The sequence below is a fragment of the Papio anubis genome, chromosome 12 (assembly GCF_008728515.1).
Source record: "Papio anubis isolate 15944 chromosome 12, Panubis1.0, whole genome shotgun sequence".
In the NCBI taxonomy this organism is placed as follows: domain Eukaryota; kingdom Metazoa; phylum Chordata; class Mammalia; order Primates; family Cercopithecidae; genus Papio; species Papio anubis.
Genome location: NC_044987.1, coordinates 60,323,932 through 60,336,206, shown reverse-complemented (window position 1 = coordinate 60,336,206; position 12,275 = coordinate 60,323,932). Strand labels below are relative to the sequence as shown.

Here is a 12,275-nt window from a genome sequence, read left to right as displayed (position 1 = left end):
AAACTGTCAGTATCTATCTATTTGACCATCTCCTATCTCATAATGGGAACTTCTCGAGGTAAGGTCTCATTCAAATCTGTCCTTGGCACCCAGCACAGGGCCTGGCACGATTTATTTTTGAAAGAATAGTCAGGAAGGCCTAAGTTAAAGCAGCGCTTAGGGTCTGGACACATATGGCAGCTCCTCCATCGGCCATATTCTGAGCACAATTAATACTGACTGCAAAGGCAGCAACATCAGAGTCCAGGATCCAGGATAGGCAAGGTCAGGGAGAACTGCACATGAGGAGGTCTGTTTTCAATGCTCAGCCTCCAGCCATTGCATGCTTTAATCCTTTCCTGAGCCCACTCTCCCACCCCTAGGTTTTTCTCTGATCTGCATCAAGAATCATACTGTGTGGTATGTACAAATGTTTCCACTCATCTGGTTTTCTCAACAATGTTGTGAAACTGTGATAGTTCAATCCAATCTATACTGACAAATCCCTTCTCTGGGTAGTGCTAGGTCCTGAGGATGCAGAAAAAGACAAGGTCCCTGACTTGGGGAGCTTATAGTTTGGTGGGTAAGGGATTTCCGCCTCCATTTTATAGGTGAAGAAACGGGCTCATAAAGATTAAACTATATGTCTATAATCACAAAAATCATTTTGTGGGTCTAGAAGGGTCAAAGTCAGGCTCCCTGACTTCTAGTAGAGGAAGATTTCTAGTCTAGTAAAGCAGCCTGCTTCACCTGCCAGCCACACAATATTCCCTGCTTGTTGGGATAGCAGGTGAGCTGATCTAATCAGTTGGTTAGGCCACAGGTGTGAAGGCTGTAGATGGTCCTAAGTGGTTTCCTTTCCCCATAACATGCCAGTCTGTGTTTAAAAGGAGGGAGTAGGGAATGTCAGGTGCCCTCTGTTCCCATCAACAGTACCTTACTGGGGCCTTGGGAAAGTCCATCTCCATGGTGCCTGTTTAGCTCCATCACTTGGTTTTTTAAAAAATTTAATCTGGCAAGGCGTGGTGGCTCAAATGCTCTAATTGCAGCATTTTGAGAGGCTGGGGCAGGAGGATTGCTTGAGGCCAGGAGTTTGAGACCAGCCTGGGTAACACAGCAAGACCCCAACTCTTAAAAAAAATTAGCTGGGTGTGATGGTGCATACCTAGTAGTTCTAGCTACTTGCAAGGCCGAGGTGGGAGGACCACCAGACCACAGGAATCTGAGGCTGCAGTGAGGTATGATAATCCCACTGCACTCCAGCTTGGGTGACAGAACAAACTGTCTCTTAAAAAAGAAAAAGTAGGCAAGTCATGATAACTGAGCATCAGTTTCCTTATATATGCAAAATAGAGATGATACCTACCTAAAAGACTTGTGATGACTAAATGAAAAATGTGCATAAAGTGCTCAATGGCAGTGATCTACTTTCCTTTTTCTCTAGCCCCTCTGCTTCTCTTTCAATTGAGATAAATAGTCTCATTCCTTAGATGCTGAGCCTTGCCTTCAGGTGGTAAAATACCCAACAGATGAACTGGATAAATCAGGGTAGGCTAGGCTAATGTGCTACCAATGCCTAAACCCAGTTCAAGGCATTATGTTTCTGAGGGCTGGTGTTAATGGTAAAACTGTAGCACCTGTCATGCAGGTGGGGTCTTCTGAAGGAATGGTTCCCATGCCCCCCAGTGCATTCCATGAGGGTGGCCACTTGCTCACACTCACACTAGGCTAGCCTTAGCACCAGCATCCAAACCACTTGTGGGAAATGCCAAAGGATACAGTAGGAGGCTATGCTTTGTGGATGTCTCTGATCCAGTTGTCACTTGCCTCTGCCTGATGTCAGAGGAGTCGATGGGTGGTCCCTTATGTTTTTCCCTTCTGCTCTGGGAGGCTAGGTTTAGTGGCAACTTCTTGAAGCTATCAGCAGAGTCACTGAGCTCACTGGTAGCAGCTTCATTCTCGGCAGGGGCCTCTGACTTGGGCTCCTTGTTCTGATCTGCCTGTGGTGAACTCCATCCAACAAATGTCCTGCTCTGTTGGGCTCCTGAGAGTGTCGGGCATGGGATGGGCTGAGGGTTGGCTGAGGCAGACTCGCCACTAATCTTGGCCTTAGAGGCCTCACCCTCACAAGCAACAAGACTTTGGCTAGGAGAACCCTCCCTAGGCAGGTGGGAGTTGACAGCCCTTTCTGGGCTGGAAAGAAAGCTACTTTTGACCGTAAGCTCTTCTCTGTAGAAAGGCCCTGGAGAAGGACAAGAGGGGCCTTCCCTCTGTACCTCGTCAGGCTGAGGGCTGATGACGTCACTTGTGTCTGATATGAAACTAGACCAAGGGCTAGTTTTGTCTGTCACCGTGGTGATCTCATTTAAGGTCCTGGGCTCAATGATGTCTTCTTCATAGTCTTCATCACTGTAGGCTGGGCCTGCCTCAGTGTCCTCACTGCTCTGCATCCTTGTAATGGGTACTGTATGCCTCAGGGACTCATGGAGCATTCTTCCTCCATTTGAAGTCTCTTCAAGAGGAGGGGGTGGTGGGGAATCTGTGCCCTTATCTGGAGCTCTTGCCAATGGCTCATCTGGCATTGTGCATTGTTCTTGCAGTGCCTCTGTGTCCCGAGCATCTGGGAGGGTGGTGGCCTTGTTGTTTCTACTCCTGGCTCGGTGAGAACTCAAAGCCGCTTGGGAATCCCTGGTGATAGTCTGCAGATCTGAACAGCAACACATATCACTCTCATTACAAGGTAGGGCCACAGACCCCTCAAATTTCCCACACTAGCCTCTAGCTTCAGAAGCACTCTGGCAATCAGACTTTGAACAAGCCATAAAGAAAATTAGTCCACCCAAGATTCAGTGAGACTATATTCAAGGCAGTACAATTTTTAGTACTTTATTCTAGTATCAGAGGACCAGAATCTAATCTATAGTTGTGGATACATCTGTGGAAATGCTTTCAGAGACTATCTGCTCATGCTCAGGAATCCTTAGGAGCTGGGAGTTCTGGTGGGCATGTTCACGCTTCCAGTTACTTCAGTAACTACCTATATTAAAAATCAAAATGAGAATCCACTTATTTACCTATTTGATGACAGTTATTAAAACTACCGATTTTACTTGGAAAATAAAAGCAAGGAAATATCTATCACCCACATGATAAGGCAGGGAAGATTTACAGAGAAAATAGAAGCAGCAGGGTATGTTGGAAAGAGCATAGGCTTTGGAGCCAGTCAATCCTGGGTTCAAATCTCCGTTGTCACTTGTTAACTTTGTGATCACAAGCAGACTATCCTCTCTGAGCCTGTTGATCTGTACAGTGTAATCAACACCATCCACTTCATAAGGTTACAGTAGAGAATACACGAAAGAAATGGGCATACATTATGTGGTGAATATACAACCACTTAATAAATAGAAGCTACTAGTCATCTCAAATTATTTTTGGGATGAAATAGGAGTGAATAAATTAATAAACAGACCTAGTAAATGATACATGTTTGCAAGATAATTTGAGAGGAGAAAATTAGGAACTGAAGGCAAATTTGATTCCTGGGGAATAGGGGTCACATCTCCCTCACAGCACCTAACACAGGGCTCATTCTACAGGAGGTGCTGGCTGTTTAATATTATACATTGATGATTTTCAGGCCTCAAAGGAATGGGTAGATATATGAAAATGGAACATTACTACCTGTAAATAGGAATAGGCACTGGGAAGCATGTTTAGTTGATCCCAATCCTTTGGCCTGAGCATGCTTTCTGTCTCAGAGCAGTCTTCTTGTTTTTGATAAACCTGCCCAGCCTTCAAGGCTTCAAGGCATGTTCTATTGGATCTCCTTCAGGAAGCCTTTGCAGATTCATGAGTTCAATAAGATTGCTATATGGCTTTGTTCTATAAGGAAGCACTTAAGAATACGATGCTGTGTAATCGTATGTTTACCGCCTCAGACTGTGAGCTTCCTTATAAGCCTTCACTTGCACAGGAGTTTATGTTATGCTTTTAAACATACTATCTTGTTTAATTTTCAGCTAATCATATGAGATCAGTAATTATAAATAAGCAACTTGAGTTTCAGAGAATTTAAGTGGCTTGTCTAGAGCAGGGAGTGGTATGTAGCTACTCAGAATTTGGGACTCCAAGTCTTATCAGGAAGCTTCTCAGGGCATGAACCATATGTCTGAATCATGTTGTATCTCTAGGGCCCAGCCTAGCATATAGCTCTGGCTTAAAAAAAAAAACCCACTTGGTAACACTCTCTCAAGTTTCACTCATATCCATCTGTCTGATGGCTTTGTAAAAGAAGCGCACTGAGGCATAATGGAGGCAGGGGCAGGCTTTTGCTATGTTTTTTTTTTTTTTTTTTTTGAATGGTTTCCCCGATCTAATCATCTTTCTCTTTTTAAATTCATTCTCCTTGTGAAAACCAGTTCTCATTCAGTCGTCTGCTTGCTGAGAACTTCCCATTTCTTCCAGGATAAATATTAGGCCCCACAGCTTCAATTCTTCTTCTTCCTTTTTTTTTTTTTTTGAGTCAGAGTATCATTCTGTTGCTCAGGCCAGGGTGCAGTGGAGCAATCTCGGCTCACTGCAACCTCCGTCCCCTGGGTTCAAGTGATTCTCGTGTCTCAGACTCCCAAGTAGTTGGGATTATAGATGTGCACCACCACGCACAGCTAATTTTTGTATTTTTAGTAGAGATGGGGTTTTGCCATGTTGGCCAGGCTGGTTTCGAACTCCTGACCTCAAGTGATCCACCCACTTCGGCCTCTCAAAGTGCTGGGATTACAGGTGTGAGCCACCGTGCCTGGCCACAATTCCCCTCTCTCTCCTCTTTTAATATGCCCCTTTATAAAGATTCCCCTATTTGTTTCCACCTCTACTCCAAACAAGCCTTAATCTGTTTTGCTGTCATACTTTCTTTGTGAGAGCATTTTTCTTTGGTTGACTATAGAATATAAGCTTGATGAAGGGAGATAATGCCTGTCACATCCACCACTGTATCCTCCTGGGACAAATAATAGAATAGTGCCTGGCACAGATGGTGCTCAATAAACACTTGACTGAAGATATCCAAGCAAGTGGAAGTCAAACACAGAGCATTTATCTGAGGCCATGGATACAAACAGGTTAGGTATCTGGAAGAAGAGGACAGAAAGAAGGTTTGTACTTAGTGTCAATCATGGTGTTTTTCTCTCCCTTTAGACAAAGAAAATTGAAATTCTTCATCCCTGTGGAGAATCTATGCATTTTGCTCGAGCAAAAACAAGTGAGGTCTAAGGATGCTGACCTAGTTGATTTCCCAGTGTTCCCTGAAGTTTGCCTGATAAAGATTTCTAGGTCATGACCCTGGATCCTGATTCAGAAGGATGGAGCAGGACCCAGGAATCTCTATTTCACAGTAAGTGCCCCGGGTGATTCTTGTGCTCAGGCAGGTTGGCCAATACTTGCTCTAGAGCAGTCTCAGTCTTGTCCACACACTAGAACTACCTGGGGAGTTAGAAACAATACTGATGCCTGGGTTCCACCTCAGAGATTCTGTTGACCTACAGTACAGCCTGGGCACGGGGTTTTTTAAAAGTCCCTCAATAATTCCAATACACAGCTAAAGTGAGAACCACTGCTCCAAAGGGGTTTTTCAAAGGGTGGACTATGAACCCCTAACATCCAGAATCATCTAGGGTGCTTGTAAAAAGTGCAGACTTCTGGGCTCTGATAATTAGAATTTTAAATATGCTTGTTGTTTATTATTTTCTCAGAGAGTGGCACAAGTTCAAGAACTGCTATTGAGGAACCACTCATCTAATCTACCCCACTCTTTTCCTGGCTGGGGAACCTGAAGTCCAAGAAGGGAAAGGACATGTTCAGAGTCAGACTCTAAGTCTGTACCAGAAGCCCATCAAGGACCTGGGTCAGTCCAATGCTCTTTCCATTGCCCCATGTTGCTGTGCCATATTATTATGTCCCTCCTTTACAAAAGCAAGATGGTTAAAAAAAAAAAAAAAAAAAAAAAAAAAAAGGGAAGAGGGTGAAAACAACTGGTCTCTATTGGTCATAGGGGCTTGTCCAAAGGAAAACATTCAAATGCTTTTCGAATTAGCACCTAGTGACCATAACTTCTCAATAAGAAAGGATCTGAATCATACCCGTGATTAAGGAGCTGACTTGCAACACCAGGTTATTGGATTTTTCCAGGATACACTGGCTCCCAGGGTCTAGGCTGCTGGCACCTGGCTCAAGATGGTCCCTACAGCTCTCCTGGTGCTGTGAGATGGCCATTTGAGTTTGAGGGCTGAGGGGTAGGAAAGGCTTGGTGAGCTTCTGGCTGAAGTACCTCTGGATCTGATCAAGCTCACTCAGATTCTTCCTATAAACAAAAGGGGGAGAAGAAGACAAAAGGGTAATTCATGGAGATTATGAACATCTTTTATGTCTCCTGAACACTACTGCTCGAGCCAAAGCCTTAATACCTCTCACTTGCTCTATTAACATACTAAGGCCCTCTCTCTCCAATCCACCAACTCATCCTTCACTCCTCTGACTGCAATCCTGCTACTGGGGACAACTTTCTCCCCATTTTGTCTGTCTAATGCAATTCCTCATATGATGTCCAGCAAAAATGCCACTTCCTCAGAAAGGAACCATTCTTGACCATCATTCCAGTCCTTATTTCTCTTTACTTTGACAGAATAAAGCCCTACTCTGTGCTAACACTGTCCTTTGCTACCTCATAACCATTCCTAATCCTTCAGGCAAGCAACTTCTAAAAAGCCTTCCCTGACTCTCTTAATTAGTTTAGGGGCTCCTCTTCTGTGCTCCATAGTTCTTTCTGTACTCTTCCATCACATCACTCATTTATTTCACATCTACTTCCCCTGATATACGGTGAGCTCTGGGCTGATTCCTTCACGTCTACTGCACCCAGCATAGTGCTTGGCACAAAACAAAAGAATGTTGAATGGATAAAAAGGACATAAATAAATGATTTGAAAAATCTGTTTAAAAGCCTTTAATAGGGCTGCATTCTTACCATTCTCCAATAAGACACCTTCACTTGCACAGGATTTTATGTTTATGCTTTTAAACATACCATCTTGTTTAATTTTCAGCTAATCATATGAGATCAGTAATTATAAATAAGCAGCTTGAGTTTCAGAGAATTTAAGTGGCTTGTCCAGAGCAGGGAGTAGTATGTAGCTACTCAGAATTTGGGACTCCAAGTCTTATGCTTTTTCCATATGAGATGGGCTCTGTTCCAGCTGGGTTCGTTCCTTCCTCATACTTCTGCTGATACTGGAACCTGAGTTCAAGTAACTCCCTGCTCTATTTCTATTCCATTCAACTTTTAAGGTTGCAGCTCACATTTCTTTTTTTCAAAGTCCATTATCCCAAATCGTTGGACCACCTGTCCCTTAAACACCCTCACACTCATCATTTCACACGTCAAACCTTTTCTTAGATTTTCCCTTAATTGTCTCATTACATGTTAGTTTGGTTTCCCTAAGTAGGCCGTGGGCATCTCGGAATAGAAGATGTATCTCAAATTTCTCTGCTTCCTTAGTACACTCAATGTGCCTGGTACAATCAACACAACATGGACACCAAATACCTGTGACATGAACTGAAAGTCTTTCTATCCTTTTGTTAGAAACAGTCTGCGTGTCTTAGAGGAAAATCCAAATGAGAGGACAAAGTTGATCCTTATTCTATCACTAGAGGCCAAGACTCAAGTCACAGTGGTGTGTACCAAATCACTTAGGTGTCTATATTGTGGTATATGCCACATGGATAAACATCTGCAGGAGGAACATGCAAATAAATGTAACTTGGTGGGGGGTAGCTTTGGGAAATATGCAAACCTACTGGTCTTGTTAGACCAGTGTAGAACCATGTAGAACCATGGCATATCAACCTACGAACACCAAGCTGTAATTTGCTCATCTGTGAAACACAGGTTTATTAATACTTGCTCTGAAGGCCTGAAATGATAGCTATGATTCAAATGCAGCACTGTTAAAGGGCTCTCTGAATCTAAGGAGGTAATGCAAATTGATCTTACCATGTTTCACGCCCATTTGGTAAAGAATCCCTCTAGATAGTAGTTCTGAAAGCCTAGTTCTAGGACCAGCTATGGCAGCATCACCTGAGCCTGTTAGAAATGCAGAGTCTCAAGCCTTATCCTAGACCTACTGAATCAGGAACTGTGTGGATAGGTCTTAACAATCAGTGCTGTAATAAGCCCTTCATGGGATTCTGATACACATTAAATTTTGAGAACTACTGTCCTAGCGCAGTGGTTTTCAAGCTGGCAATATTGTCCCCCAGGATACACTTGTCAATGTCTGGAGACATTTTGGGTTGTCACAAGTCAACCCAAAGAGAGGGGTGCTACTGTATGTAGTTGGTAGAGGCCAGGGATGCAGCTAAACATCATATAATGCACAGAACTGACCCTCAAAACAAAATATCTGGCCAGAATATCAACAGTGCCAAGGTTGAGAGAAACTACTTGAAGGTGAAGGAGTTTTTTTTTTCAAGTGGGTTCCAAATAGGTTATGTGATGACCCAATAAAATACAACCAAATTGTCAATAATTTCACTTAAATAGCCTACAATCTCTAGCATTTTACTAATCTGAAATAAGAATCTGAACATATTACTTCTTTGTAAAATAAGTTTGGGCAGTTTCCCATAATCTATAACAGAAGTCCCAACCTCTGGGCTGTGGACCGGTACTGGTTTGTGGCCTATTAGGAACTGGGTTGCACAGCAGGAGGTGAGCGGGGGCAAGTGAGCGTTACCCTGGAGCTCTGCCTCCTGTCAGATCAGCAGCGGCATTAGATTCTCATAGGAGCGCAAACCCTATTGTGAACTGCTCATGTGAGGGATCTAGGCTGTGCGCTCCTTATGAGCATCTAAATAATGACTGATGATGGGAGGTGCAAGAGTTTCATCTGGAAAGCATTCCCCACCCCCCAACCCCACCCTGCCCCATCTGTGGAAAAATGATCTTCCACAAAACCAGTGTCTGGTGCCAAAAAGGTTGGGGTCTACTGGTCTTTAGCACTATTGATCAATGTTTAACTTGTGTCATTAACCAAAAAGATTTTGTCGATGTTTCTTTTCTGAGTTTGCATTATAAAATCAAAGAATAGGTTTTTTTTTTCCCCCCAAATATAAAGTCTTTTGGACGGGCGCCATGGCTCACGCCTGTAATCCCAGCACTTTGGGATCACGAGGTCAGGAGTTTGAGACCAGCCTGGCCAACATAGTGAAACCCCATCTCTACTAAAAATACAAAAAATTAGCTGGGAGTAGGTTATGGGGACCTGTAATCCCAGCTACTTGGGAGGCTAAGGCAGAAGAATCGCTTGAACCCAGGAGGCAGAGGCTGCAGTGAGCCAAGATTGCACCACTGCACTCCAGCATGGGTGACGGAGTGAGACCCCATCTCAAGAAAAACAAAAACAAAAACAAAACCAAAAAAAGCCGGGAGCCGCAGTGGCTCAGGCCTGTTGTCCTGGTGAATAAGGAGGTAAGCAAGGTCAGGTGTTGGAGCCCATTTAAGGCCCTTCATGATCTGACTCTTAAAAACCTCACCTTGCTTCTTGCATCTTATGCTCAGCTTTTTCCTACATGCACTGCTGGCATTTCCCCAAACTTGACTTGCCCCTGAGCCTTGACATAACTTCTTTCTGCACAAAATGTCCTTCAAAGACCACTTCAAATGTGACTTCTTTAAATCTTTCCAGGAACAATCCAGAATATTAGGCATTCCCCTGTCTACTCTTGGCCAGGAAAACTGCAGCTCTTACTAACCTGCATTATAATTATTTGGCAACATGGCTATCTCCTCCACTGAGATGGGCAGAGCAAGGATTGGAGGTCAAGTCTATCTGACTCTGAAGCCATGTCCTTTCCACTGTGCCACGCTTTTCATTAGACAAGCGAGGGGCCGATATAGCTGATCTATCATCGCCCTTTCAATTCTTACAGCGATTCTCTGACTCAGGTGCTAACTAAACTAAGAAAGGAACAGAAAAGAGTTAACAGGACAGAGGCTGGTCTGGAAGAAGTCAATGGTTGTGAGGATAAAGACTGTGGGCAGGACGAAGCTTTGTAAGTTCTAAAGAGAGTGGGAGGCTGTGTAGATGTGAGGGTGGTTATTATGAAGTTTTGGTGAATAACCTGAAGCTCCTGCATTTACAGCTGGATCAGTAACAGAGCCCCTGAAGGAATGAAAGGTCCCAAGCTGATACAGATTCATCTATGAGGAATCCCATGAGGCTCCAGGGTCCAACCTGATACTAACATGCAAAAGAGCACTCTACTAATGTTCCTAGGGCGGTGGCAGGTGATGGAAAAGCAGTAATGCACATTGCCATTTCTCATTCACCTTGTGCCCTACTATGGTTTCCTGCATCTTTTCTCCGCAGAGCCTCACCTGAGAGAAGTCAGAATGGAGGTTTGGGAGGACAAAGGTGATGTGGTCAGTTTGTCATCACATGGCAAGAGTGCTTCTCCCTGAAGATGCAGGGATTCATGAAACCGGCGAATGTTCTGCACATGCTCTTCATGGCGTGATGCTTGGTTTCTTGTGGTGCCACTTCTGCCACAAAAAAAAAAAAAAAAAAAAAAGGGAGCAAAATAAATTCCCAATCAGTGAGAACACTGCTAGCGTGACAATAAACAAATCACTATCCTGAAATGGAACTGCAAATCTATCCCCACTATCACAGTTCCGGCCTTATCATCTCTTGCTTGGATTATAAATGTCTCCAAAATAATCTTGTCTTCAATCTTGCCTACCCCCTTTTAATTCATTCTTCACAATAAACAGAGTGATTTTTCTAAAACATAAATCTGACTGGGGGCAGTGACTCAAGCCTGTAATACCAGCACTTTGGGATGCCGAGGGAGGTGGTTCACTTAAGGCCAGAAATTTGAGACCAGCCTGGCCAATATGATGAAACCCTGTCCCTACTAAAAATACAAAAATTAGCTGGGTGTGGTGGCAGGTGCCTGTAATCCCAGCTATGCTATAGGCTGAGGCAGGAGAATCACTTGAACCTGGGAGGTAGAGGTTGCAGTGAGCTGAAATCATGCCACTGCACTCCAGCCTGGGCGACAGAGTGAGACTCTGTCTTAAAAAAAAAAAAAAAGCCTCCCAAAACCAAAAACCATAAATCTGAAGTAGTAATAACAAGAACAACAATAACAACAATATATTTGGCATCCTTATTATACGCCAAGCCCTGATGTAAGCATTCAACATATATTAGGCCATGTAATCACCACCATGCCTTTCTAGCTTTGGCTTTTCAACAAATCTCAAATTCCTGAGCATGATATTCAAGAACATGACTCCAAAAATCTTCTTTTTTTAATTCACAGCTTTATTGAGATATAATTCACATGCCACATAATTCACCTATTTGAAGTGTATTACTCAATGGTTTTTAGTATAAGAAGAGTTACATAAGTGTTACCACAATCAGTTTTAGAACATTTTTACCACTCACAAAACAACTTCATAACCATTAGAACTATTCCACATTTCCTGGTCCTAGGCAACTACTAATTTATTTTCTGCTTCAATAGGTTTGCCCATTCTGGATATTTCATATGAATGGAATCATATAATATGTGTTTTTTGGTGACTGGCTTCTTTCATTTAGCATAATGTTTTCAAGCTTCATCTATAGTATAGCATGTATCAGTCTTTCATTCCTTTTTGCAGCTGAATAAATATCTACTCCTCAGTTGATGGGCATGAGTTGCTTCTACTTTTTGGTTATTAGGAATAATGCTGCTATAAACGTAAGTGTACAAGTTTTTGTGTGGACATCTGTTTTCATTTCTTTTGGGTATATAACTAGAAGTAGAATTACTGGGTCATAAGGTTACTCCATGTTTAACCTTTTAAGGAACTGCCAGATTATTTTCCAATGCACCTGCAGCATTTTACTATCCCACCAGCAATTTATCTACCCCTTCCTAAGGCTTGAGATATCTTTTTTTTTTTTTTATTAATACAGTCACCCTAGTGGATATAAAGTGGTACCTTATTGTGGTTTTGATTTGCATCTTTTACTGTGATTATTGGCCATTTGTATATCTTTTTTGAAGAAATGTCTATTCAAATCCTTTGCCCATTTTAAACTGGTTATTTGCTTTTTATTATTGAGTTGTAAGAGTTCTTTATATATTCTAGATATTATTTTGAGACAGGGTCTCACTTTGTCTCCCACGTTGGAGTGCACGGCTCAATGCAGCCTTAACCTCCTGGGCTCAAGTGATCCTCC

The 12,275-nt window shown here is 42.9% G+C and overlaps 1 protein-coding gene across 12 annotated transcripts in view; it reads right to left on the bottom strand.

Annotated features, from left to right (window-relative positions):
* C2CD3 (C2 domain containing 3 centriole elongation regulator) overlaps nt 1-12,275 on the bottom strand; it is a 156,008-nt gene that overhangs the window by 17,439 nt on the left and 126,294 nt on the right. For 8 of the 12 annotated variants that reach the window (XM_021926297.2, XM_021926302.2, XM_021926303.2 and 5 more), the window contains 3 exons: nt 10,415-10,579; nt 6,117-6,337; nt 1,759-2,686 (listed from right to left, as the gene is read on the bottom strand). In XM_021926297.2, coding sequence (XP_021781989.1) covers nt 1,759-2,686; nt 6,117-6,337; nt 10,415-10,579 — 1,314 coding nt within the window. Of the gene's footprint in view, nt 1-1,758; nt 2,687-2,849; nt 3,017-4,729; nt 5,109-6,116; nt 6,338-10,414; nt 10,580-12,275 lie in introns of those variants that run through there. The other 4 variants (XM_021926306.2, XM_021926308.2, XM_021926307.2 and 1 more) reach the window with 3 other exon arrangements.